The sequence below is a fragment of the Monomorium pharaonis genome, chromosome 4, assembly GCF_013373865.1.
Source record: "Monomorium pharaonis isolate MP-MQ-018 chromosome 4, ASM1337386v2, whole genome shotgun sequence".
Classification (NCBI taxonomy): Eukaryota; Metazoa; Arthropoda; class Insecta; order Hymenoptera; family Formicidae; genus Monomorium; species Monomorium pharaonis.
Genome location: NC_050470.1, coordinates 21,125,508 through 21,137,620, shown reverse-complemented (window position 1 = coordinate 21,137,620; position 12,113 = coordinate 21,125,508). Strand labels below are relative to the sequence as shown.

General features: G+C 34.2%; 1 protein-coding gene across 3 annotated transcripts in view; it reads right to left on the bottom strand.

Moving 5' to 3' along the window:
- Positions 1 to 329: 329 nt before the first annotated feature.
- LOC105836958 (RING finger protein 44) overlaps positions 330 to 12,113 on the bottom strand; it is a 91,975-nt gene continuing 80,191 nt past the window's right edge. For all 3 annotated transcript variants that reach the window (XM_036286409.1, XM_036286408.1, XM_036286410.1), the window contains 8 exons: positions 10,694 to 10,895; positions 10,530 to 10,617; positions 9,710 to 9,795; positions 7,647 to 8,252; positions 5,576 to 5,764; positions 3,907 to 4,190; positions 3,523 to 3,826; positions 330 to 2,340 (listed from right to left, as the gene is read on the bottom strand). In XM_036286409.1, coding sequence (XP_036142302.1) covers positions 2,266 to 2,340; positions 3,523 to 3,826; positions 3,907 to 4,190; positions 5,576 to 5,764; positions 7,647 to 8,252; positions 9,710 to 9,795; positions 10,530 to 10,617; positions 10,694 to 10,895 — 1,834 coding nt within the window. In that variant the 3' untranslated portion in view covers positions 330 to 2,265. The remainder of the gene's footprint in view (positions 2,341 to 3,522; positions 3,827 to 3,906; positions 4,191 to 5,575; positions 5,765 to 7,646; positions 8,253 to 9,709; positions 9,796 to 10,529; positions 10,618 to 10,693; positions 10,896 to 12,113) is intronic.

The window sequence follows — 12,113 nt, the reverse complement described above, 5'->3', positions numbered from 1 at the left end:
CAGAGGCAAACGCATCTCGAAGCAAATCGAAAGATTAGCACGCACGCATACAACACGCAATACAACACGCGCATCCATCGACGCATAATTTTTACTCGAACAGATCGTTAATTATATTTTTGCCTTTTGCAATTGTTACTTCGTGTGTGTTATTTCGCAACGAGTTGTAATGATTTTCTCGAAATTACATCTGAAAATGACTATCGAGTTTTCACAGCATAGATATATTCGAATATCTCTCTCTTTGATTTATCGTAAGAATTTGGAACGGAAGTTTGCTTGATGATAAAGGAGCGTATCAAGAAAGAAATAATGTAAACGCCGATAAATCGGTCAAACGACGCACATTCATATATTTCTCAATTTTATTAATTTCGAAACATAAGAAAAACTATTTTCAACAATTCATATCTTACCGACAACATACGCTATCTAACAATGTAAATTGAACATCTTAAAAATAACAAGGTTAATGAACAAATCCTCGCAATCCTCCGGCACTGGTATAAGAAGTACACGTAAATAAGGAAGCGTTATATAATCAACTAAAAGCACACAACTTGTTCGGCGAAATCCAGTCTACACTACGACCGCTTTTACGAAGAGTATAATGCGGAACGTATTTTCAATTCCAATTGAAAAATTTAACGTATCTCCTAATCAAATTTCTCAATTGTGAGATTATATTCACATTTTATATTTAGAGCGTTTGGTTATTTCTAAAAGTTCTTTTTACAATAGTTAGTTCTATTTGTTATTTTCATTGAATGTGTGTCGAAATATCTAGACCTCGTTTCCTAACCGGTCGCTCTCCCATTTACTTATCATAGGTATGTTTATTGTTTATGAGATGTGTATTATAAAAAAATATGAATCGTCTCGTTTCTTCTATTAGAGGTAGATACGCAGGAAACAGAAGCGATGTTCTTACGTTTTTTTTCTTTTTTTGCTCTTTTTGGATGCACTTGACTGTTATGAGAGCCAGGTTTTCGTCTCTCTTGCGGTTGAAAAGCAAAATCCTCTTCTGCGAAGTTTTCTTGGAAAGATTATTTGAAAATTTATTTGGATAAATATCACTTAAATCAGACTTTACGAACTTGCGCGATCATAACGATCGCAATCACACATAGAGCACACTTAGATAAAAAGTAATTATGATTAATTACCGCAAGAGAGAGAGAAACAAATTTCGAATTAAACATGGATCTACAGATATTTTATAAAATAGTTACGTGGCATCTGGTGCAATAATCCAACAATCTCTACCTACAGCACTTATGGTGCCAACTAATTTAGTATTACTTACATACATTTCTATAATATAATAAAATAATTAGCTGGTCTACATATATATATATATATATGTGTATATATATGTGTATATATATATGTATATATATATATACTACAAAGACACAAGAGCTTATTATAACAGGAAGTTACAATTTTTTCCCTTACCTGACGATAATTTTTTTTATTGCAAAAGAATTCCTCGTGTTCTACATTTGGTTAAGTCCAAACAAAACTAACACTGGTTTTGTACGCGCACACGAATATGTATAAGGGTATATGCAAATATATACAATTACCAGATTGAAAGACAAAAACTATAAAAAAATGGAACGTTAATAGAAAGTTGCGATGTTTGCGTATACAGCTATTTTCTTATGTACATAAATTCAATAATGCAAAGTAGCAATACAAATAATTAATGAGCGTTAAAATATCAATTAAAGCGTTATAAACAAGAACCAAATAATATCCGTCTCCGCTTATTTCTCTCTTTTTGATAGGAAATGCGCCGTAATGCAACGGAACGTTAAATCTCTTGACTATTTCATCGTTTTACTAAATTGCTTTTATTGCGTCTCGCTGTGTCTCTTAAAACACAAGACGAAAAGATGCTGCTCCTCGAGCTTGATATCTCCACTTATGCGCAACACTCTAATGCAACGGCAATCGTACGTTTCGCGTTCGACTATTCTCATTTCATTTCATTTCATTTGTATTCACTTTATATTCAGCTTGTTTCAGCGTCGTTATTCTCAACGTTAGTCAAAAGGTAACCAACCGTTTACTGTCGACTATCACCATGTATGAACATCTGACATGGTGTATTTTAGCCAAGATGACGCGGGTGGTTTAACGGCACAGATTAGCGTGAAATAGCAGCAACGCGATGACCGGTATCCCCATAGTAACGCGCAGTAGTAACGTTCTTGATGGCTGCAACGTTTCGCGCTAGTGTACATCACCGGCTTGGCGTCAGTCAGAACTGCTGCTACCATTTCCGAAATATTCTCCTGCGTCACCGCGACATATCGGACATGTTCGGTTAGACTGTAAAACAGAATTATTTTTACAAAAATATAATTAAGATACATATCTCGACTAAGGAAACAACATGTAGATCTAGATGGATCCAATAAGTTAAATTGCGAATTTTTGTGGAAAAGCAGAGAGTAATATAAATAATAGTAAAATCATGTTTATTTTATATAAACAATACTACTTTTTTATATTTATATTTTCTTATAAGGTAAGCTGAGGCAAGTGCATATCTGAAAATTCAAAGTTTCTATTTACTCTCCACGAGCTTCCAAATTTTTATGCAACATTAAAACTTTAGCAACATGACATTTAAATTGTATTTCATAGATACATAAGGTCATTTTTAGAAAAAAAATTAAGAGAAACAATCACACTTTAGAAATTTTTATTTCGATAGCGCACTTGCCCCGGTTTTGGAGCAAGTGCGACCCCGGCTATTACTGCTACTATGTAGTGAAAAGAAAAAATACAAATAGGTTCGTTATTTACAGATATAATGGTAACTATAAAAAGTACTTACAAGTTTTATTCTTTTCACGTTAACTAATGACGAACGTAAACAACATAACTTTCACAACTTGACATCAAAGTTTTTTTTAATGTTTACTGTTAACTACTGGACTGAGGTTACTGATTGATAATGGCGAGCGCTTTAGCGGTGAAAATTTGCACAATTGCATCTACTCAACATACGATTAAAACGCACTCTATGTCATTTTCCCTGCAACGTTATACAAGCCGAGGCCGCACTTGCCCTAGCTCACCTTATTTAACTTTCAAATTTTATTAAAAAATTACATAAAATAATTTTTTAAGTTTTCCTAAATCACATTTTCAAAAACACATATCTTGAAGACGGCTCTATTAATCGCACAATTTTAAACTTTTTTAGATACTAAAAACTAGTACTTAACGGAGTATTCTTTACATCATATTCCTTACATTATATTTAATTTTTTGTCGCAGAAAACGAACAAAAATTTATAGCAAAAAGCCGTTATGTTGACTTTAATCACAATTTAAATGCTAAATAATATAATAGTAAAAAAGTGTAATCTTTAGAATGAAACAAAAAACTTTTTTATCTTTCCCTCGTTTTCCACGAAAAATTCACGAAATTAAGCCCTTGTTAATCCATCTAGATATATATATATACTCTCTGAAAATTAAGAAAAATCTTGATTAACTCACTTTAAGCCATTTGTCGATGCACTTAGAATGAAATTCGTGAGAACACGGCAGAACACGTAGAGATTGGAGGGCTTCGAAGTCACACATACACACGACGCAATTGGTCTGATCGCCCTGGTGTGTTTCTGCATTGAATTTGTAAGAGGGCAACTGTTCAACTTCCGCACGAGTCAAACCCCGTGGCTTAGCCTCGCCCAGTCTCTCGGCTAAGGACAGCAACGCTTCGTAATTCTCCGTGACCGAATCGGGTGAGGACAATTCCGCCTGATTGTAGGGGGAGAGCGGTGGATTGCTGAACATCGCCCTGTATATAAATATCATATAAATTAAAACTACCCGTTTAATATGCTCGTAGCAATTATGATGCGTTGAAGTTTTACGCACAGGAAGTGTAGTAAATATCCCGGATAAGCCATAGGTAATTGAGTCGTGTTCCTCCATCTACCGAATCTCGGCCGTCGCAGGACATTGGTTGCTAATCGTCGATTTCTATTCTGTACAATCTCCAATTGACTGTTTCGGGTCTCCGATAGGAATATAGGCGGCGGTGTCGTCACCTGTGTAAGAGCCGGCGGCGAGTACGAGTGTGGTAACGGCAATGGTGCACCAGCTGCGGCGCCCACTCTATGATGATGATGGGACTCTATCAGTTCGAGCTCGACTTCTCTCTAAAAATACAAACATATAAGAAAAAAAAATTAGCAGTCACGCAAATATTACAGTTTAACGGAGAAAAAAATTTGTATTTCGATAACCAAATGTGAACATTTTTTACACTAAAATAAAATTAATATCAAATTAATAACTATTGTATGTTTCATTTATAAACAAAAATATAAAACGTTAAAAAAATTTTATAATCTTAAACAGATACTTGCTTACATAAAGAAATTTTGTATAGCTTTATCAAGAAAAATATATTCTCATTTTGCAAGAATAATTTTTGAAAGGAAAAAATATCGGACAACAAATATATTTTCAAATTAAGAATTAAAATTTTTTAATACTATTATTATAAAATTGGGCTTGGGCTCTTAATTTAAATGACTATTATGATATTAAAATAAAAATATATTTTACTGAAATTTAAAATGACCAAGTTCTTAAAAAATTTTATATTCTTGTTCACATATAACACGATGATTAATGTAATTTGGTACTAATTTTTTTTTTTAGAAAAAATGCATATATTGTTCTTAAAATTTCAACATTGCAAATAACTCCTCTATGAATAGCATGATCATTTAATTGATTGGATAAATCTAAGATTATTCAAGATCATAGAGATTACAAGGAGAGCTCCAGATATGCAGCTCGTCTCTTTTTAAATTAATGACGTTTTCGACCGGTGCTGGGTTAATCCGTCTCAGGTTCTTTTCCTCTAGAACTGGCCAATTACAATTATTCCTTTCTTCAGAAGAATAAATTGTGATTGGTCTTATGACGCCATTAATCGCTTCCAGAGCGATTAACTCAGACCGATCGAAAACGCTATAAGATTTTTCAATTAAGGTATATGTCGTAAAAATATAATGTATAAAATTCAGGTGCTAATGACTTAAAGGGTTAAAATTAGTATTTTTTTTTCTTCTTTATTATTCGAGACCAATTAATAATCTTTTTTCCTTCAATATTTTTTTATGATTTCGCAAAACATATTTTTTAATTTATTTAAAAATATATATTAAAAAATTTTAAAAATAATTTTAAAAAATCAAAACACTTGCATTATTCCTTAAATATATACTATTTAATAAAAATGTCGGGTTTGAGAGAATTAGCAATTGGATACTACAGCTAGACTGATTCTTTGACTATTCGTTGTGATATCTCTTATAAGTGTAATCATTCTAAAACTTAAAAAGCTTATAATTCAATTTGATCCATTGGTATTTGAATTATTGAACGTACTATTTTCAAGGACTATATTTCATTATCAAACTTTCCCAAATTTGAAAGATACATTTCTAGATCTCCCCTTGTTAAAATAATCTTAAATATAAAAGTGAACTATAAAAACTGTCCTATATAGGACATATTGCTTCAAGTTTACCTGCTGAGATAATTGATGATGCGCGGTGTAATCGGTATGGACGGGCGGTGGACCCGCTGTATGCAGCCCCGCGACACCACCGGCTGGTGGCGCGTATCCTCTGGGAGCGGCACCCACCAAAGAACCGACGATTCCATGACTCGGATGTGTTGGATGAGCAGCGGAATAATGACTGTGATGATGCGTCACCTAAACAAATAATACGTATAGTAAAAGAGGATCCGCAAAAACTGTCCGTTTTTCGGCCCTCGATTTTAACATCGATTCATATCTCAAATGATAGCATATAATAAGACATTATTTAAAAAAAGTTTTACGTTGAGCATACGTCTCGTTTCTGAGATAAAGAGCGTCAAAATTGGAACCTCCTATTAAGAAACTGTGGCATTATTATCACATTGTGACGCTAAACTCTAGCTGTACAAGAAGCAATCCATTCAGGATTTCTTAAGTCGCCAAAATACATACAGATTTCTTTCATGAAAGCAATATAAGTTAGCCAATCATCCTCATATTCGACTTTCAACCCCAAAGCTCACCTCTCATCAAAATCGGCACAAGCTTCTTGGTATTTGAGTGTCAACAAGCAAAAATGCATCTGAGGATTGTACAGGAACGTTACCTAAGTTTGCTGATCACCTTTATATAAGACTTTCAACTCCAAAAAAACCACCCCTAATTAATAAAGGCACTAAGTTCCAGTTATACGAGTAATGAGTCTTCTGAGATTTTTTTAAATGCAAAAATGTACTCAGATATTCTTCAGAAAGGTTATTTAAGTTTGCTGATTATCCTCAGTCTAGACTTCCATCCTCTAAAAACCATCCGTAATCAATAGAGGAACTTGGTTTCAGTTATATGTATATCATACGTCCTAAGATTTCTCAAATCTTAGGAGTGCGACGCAAAAAGTACTTATGATAAATGATAGCTGATTAGGTATCAATCTCAGAATCTAACCAGTGAAAGTAAGACAAAACACTATCCAGTCAGTAAAGGCAAGATATGACCAAGATCCAGCTAGTAAAGGCAAGATTAATTGTTCTGAATCCGTACTTTTCGAATGGTTATGGACACGTTGCAAATTGCAGGGTTGAAAATTTGTACACCATTATTATATTAAATCGAACCCAGGACCTCTGAATCCACGATTCGGCACTCTACCACTGAGCCACTCTTGATATTATTATTAAATCTTACAATACGATTTTTATTTCAATTTGATAGGATCCTGATAGGTAGTTCTCAATTTGATCTCACCTCTATATCTCAGAAACCAGACGTATGCTCAACGTAAAACTTTTTTTAAATAATGTCTAATCATAAGCTATCATTTGACGTAAAAATCGATTCCAAAAGTAAAAGCCGAAATACGGGCAAAAAATCCACTTACTTTGCGGACCCTCTTTAGGATTTATCCGATAAAAGTGACTGATCAAAAATACAATGAAATGCAGTTAGCAACTGATTTAAGAGGATGTTAAAGTGCTTGTCAAACTTGATCGGGATCGATAATGTAGAGTCATTCGTATACATTATTAACAAGATTTCGCATGTATTTCTTTTAGATTTAAAAATTCTTTTCCAAAATTAAAATACTCGTATTAATATCAGCATATAAATTGGACTTTATATCAAAAATAAAAAATTTTTTGCAGACTGCTCTTTTATTATCCTATATCTGAATTTGCAATTATAAAATGTACATAAAACCAATCTTTTTTTCTAAGCTTTTAATCTTATGTTGGTTCAAATTCCACGATATTGTTTGTATATGTTATCCCTAGAAAAATAAGATTTTATTTTATACATATATATCGTAGATTTTGTATACTTAAACAAACAGTTCCACGCACCAAAAATAAATTTTTTGGTTTTTGACATGAACTCGACATGAACTTTTTCCTCTAGATTTTGATGCGTACTTTAATTCTGTAAAAGTTTTGTAATTCTATAAAGCCAATTAAAAATCAGTTTCTTAAAAAAGTGTCAGTGAAACAGACAACTTTAGAATCCCCTCAAAATGAGGATCACATTCGTTTGATCATTCACAATAGACAAGCTGATATACCTGGCACGAATGTCCAAACGGATGCGTTCCATGAGGCGTGTAGAGGCTGTGAAGCTGACACGGAATCCTGTAGCCGGTTGCCTGCGGATGCCACAACGGCTCTCCGCCAACGGCGACTCCTAGGCCGGACACGCCGACTTGACCAACGTCGACGACCACGGGCGCATTCGCTCCTTGCGTGGGATGGTGCCCCGTACCACCAGCCGCCGGATGCGGATGGGGATGCGCCTGGTGCGCATTGTGGATATTATGGTGCGAGTTGTGCAGACCGTGAGGGTGAGAGCCGTGGATATTGTGATGCGAGTTGTGAAGGCCATGATGGGAATTGTGAATGCTCTGTGGATGGGGATTGTGACCCGGCAGGAACGGATAAGACAGCCCAAACGATTCCGTGTACCGTTGATAACGATTCCTGACCGTCGGACTGCCGCGGGTGGGTAAGTGATTGCGGGGTGAGCGCCGTTGTGGCGCGCCCCCAAATTCCCAAGGCGGCGGGGTTGTGTGCAGGGGTGGCGTCGGTGCCGGCGGCGTCGTTTCCCGAACCTCTATCCCGGACACGGCACCGTTGCGAGATATTCGGCGACGCTTCCTCGACGGCGATTCGCTCTGAAAAAATATATCGCGCTCTCTTTATATTGTTTATTCTTCCTAGCTCGCTTTCATTTCGAGTATATGTGCCATTTTGGAGAAAAGCTCTCTCTCCATTCCTCGCTTCTCTCTTTCTCTCTCTGTTTGTAATATTCAAAAGCTTGTACTGGTCGTCTTAATTAATAAAGCAGTTAAAGTATTTGCACTTAAACGCCAAGTTTGTTGCAAAGTAAAACGATGTTTTTTTCGACATATTTTGCTAAGAACAACAAAACACACAAGTCTGTCATTAGAAAAAAGAAAAATATTGTAATCCATTAGAAAAACCGCAAGCCTATTTTTGGACTATCAAAGACTATTAAATGTATGTTGTACAATTTATTTAAGAAGATTCTGCACTTTAAAAAGTAGAATTCATGATCTTTTATTCATATCTTTTAACACAGGAATTTTTGACATTACAATCTTCAAAATAATAATAAATAAAATTTAGTGAATAAAAGCGATATTAAAAAATTAAAAAAATTATTTATAAAGATTTAAATATAACAAACATTGGCATTATTTTTAGTAATACGTCATATTTAAAAAGGATTGTATCATTTATAAACACTTTATACTCTTACATAAAAATAATAAAACCTTATTTTTTTTATTTTAAATATTTCAAATATTTTATATATAAAATAAAATATTTCAAAACATCCCGTAAATTTATTCTTTCTAATAAATGTAATTTGTCAAATTTCTTATGTTTTGTTTGTAATTAAATAACTTAAAACTCTTCTTCCCATTTAATTTAGCTATTTTAGAAAATAATTAATAAAACTATATAATCAAAAAATTTGAAAAAAATTATGTAGAAATGCCTATATTAATCATAAATTTATTTTAATATTTAGTTAAGTCCTTACATTATGTAAAAAAAAAAGAGTTTTACGAACGCATGCGTCACATTTCAAGATATTAGCAAAAAAATTTACATTTATTCTATTATTATGTTTGAAAATCTATGTCATTAACAAATTGAATAAAAAAGTAGCATTACAAATTATATCAAATTTTGTACTAATAAAACTATAATATTCATACAAAAGTTCATGTGAATCCATTTGCTCGTTTAAAAATTATTTATCTCAAACTGTAGCAAAATAGAATCATTTTCGCATAAGCCAAAATTTTCATTGTTCCTTCTTTGCAGCTAGTTTTAGGGTCAAAATTCGTGTTTTCACGATCAAGATTTTTTTGTCGTTGAGTCGAAAAAAAAGTAAACCTAAAAAGCCTACAGTTTTTTAAATATAACTTTTAGCTAGAATCGTAGAGCCACAAAAGGTCTTTAATCAAATCAAAGAGTTTTATAGTTCATCAATTCTACTGTCGTCAATTGCGATCTCGCTGTTGGTTAATAATGTTGTTGATAAATCCAAAGTGTAAGCAATTGAACCTATAGTCGTACAAACAAGATAGTCACTCACTTTTCTGCCATCGTCCTGATTAGGCTGCCTGTAGTAAGGCGGCGACGGTTGAATCTGCACAGGGCTCAGAGGTAGCTGGTTTGTGGCTGAAAGCAGAAGTTTATGTAACTTTCTTGCGACATCCAATCACAAACGACTATTTCCAAGGGCTACTTTTACTGAATTAAACCGGCGCGACGAGAAAGAAAAAGTAAAAAAAATTGCATGCAGGCTCAATGAACTTCCCTTGCAGACAAACGAGAGAAAAGTACTCGGTATTTGTAACTATCTAATTAAATGTTAAAATAATTAATAATAGTTAAAACTTCATTCTTATAGTTATTACTGCTACAATGTTAATAATAATGATAATAACAACAATATAATAATAACAAGATAAATATGCGCAATTTACATAAGCAACAGTAAAGAAAGAAATATCGTCTATAGTACTTTTTATTTTCCAGTAAAAATAAAATCAAAGAAAAATCAGGTTATTTCCGAAAACTCCTCTTTAAAAAAAAGGATTGTAATAATAAGGTACTAATATTTTTAATTTTCTAAAAAAATAAAATTAAGGGGAAAAAATCGATGTTTTCAATTTTTCCGAAAAATATGAAAAAACATGATTGTGGACTCAACTGATAAATTATTAACTTATTACAGCTTTTAAGTGTAAACAAAATTTTTTAATCATTGACGTAGGAAACAATAAAGATGATGACATCTTTAAAGAAATAAGAACTGAAAAAATATGGCAAAGAAAAAAAACAGGAAAGAACCGTTTTTTTTTTAAATTTATATGAGAATTTTTCCGGACTAAAAACTCCAATCGGGGTACCTTGAGAGTTCCTGCGGTATTCCATGTCTACTCCGCTGGCTCCGAGGCCGGGACTCATGTTCAATATAGGGCCACGCATCGTATTCTCCTGAAATCACAGTAATCATTGCAATTAAACGAACCTTCTCGGAAGGGGGAGAGATAGAAGGGTGGGGGGCGTTCACCTGTCCGCAGATATTGATGTGCAACGGCGGTGAATTGGCCGGCGGGCCTACCGATTCCTGGGGGAAGTGCGGCGGCGGGCCCCTCGTCTGCGGGCTGTGCTGCGGTGGCGGCTTATATCCCACGCTGCTTCCACCCACGTTCCCGTGATAGGAAACCTCCTTGCCGGCCGGCCCGGAGGACGTGCCGACCCCGGGGCAATCCCTGCATACGAGGAGAAATTATGAGCGTGTAGCGAGAGATACGCCAGGGAGAGAAAAGGAAGAGAGGGAGAGGGAAGTCCCCGCGCACCACGCAGAGGAAACGCGAGCGGAAAATACGTAATAAATCCCCGCGAGATACGCCGTTCTCTCTTTCTCTCTTTCTTTGTCGAGCGATAACTCGATTATAAGCGCCGATACTGGCCGCACACACGAGATGAGTCATGTACCCGGCACCGCGGAACGAGAGTCTCGGCCAACGCGCGAGTTCTCTTCGGCGAAACGAAGCGATATCCATCGCGCGACGGTCTTGCGGAGGAGTTTCTCCGCGTGGAAAAAACAAAAGCCCTCCCTCAATAAGAATTCAGGATGTACGCTCAAATTTTGTTAAAAGATTCCCTGAGAATATTGCGCCGGTTTTTTCAAGAATTTTGTACGAAATTCCGGATTCTGAAGTAAAAAATGGACGGTTATCGACATTTTTCAAATAAACTAATTTTTTAATTGGCTTCGTAGAATTGCAAGAGTCTTTTACAGAATTAAAGCACGCATCAAAATTTAAAAGAAAATGAGTTTATACAAAAAACGAAGGTTTTTATTTTTCGTATATAGAAACTTCGCCACTTGCTTATATTTGCAATATTTATTTTATATAGTTAATATACAAAATCTACGTTATATATATGTATAAAATAAAACCGTATTCCTCTAGCAATAACATATATGAATAAATAGATACGAAAATATGTACATATACGAAAAAAAGATTAGCGCTTCAACTTTTTATAGTTGCAAATTTAGATACACGATTATAAAAAGGGGCAGTCTAAAAAAATTATTCATTCTCGGTATAAAATCCAATTCACAGACTGATATTAATACGTGCATTTTAATTCTGGAAAAAGATTTCCAAATCTATAAAAAAAAATAGGTACGAAATCTTGTTAATAATGTGTACGAATGATTCTACACTATCGACCCCGATCAAGTTTGACGAGCACTTTATAGTTTTTCTCTTAAAAACTCGCGAATCACACGAGAATGTATGTAAATAGATGTATACTATATTTATTATTAATCGATTATCGACATTTTGTTATCAAAAATTAAAAGAAAGGAGAAAAGAAATTTTGCCAGAAAAAATGAGATAGAATTTAAAAGTAGAATTCCAAAAATTTCTCTGAATTCCATGAAAATCCATGATTTTTAAAAATAAAAAAAT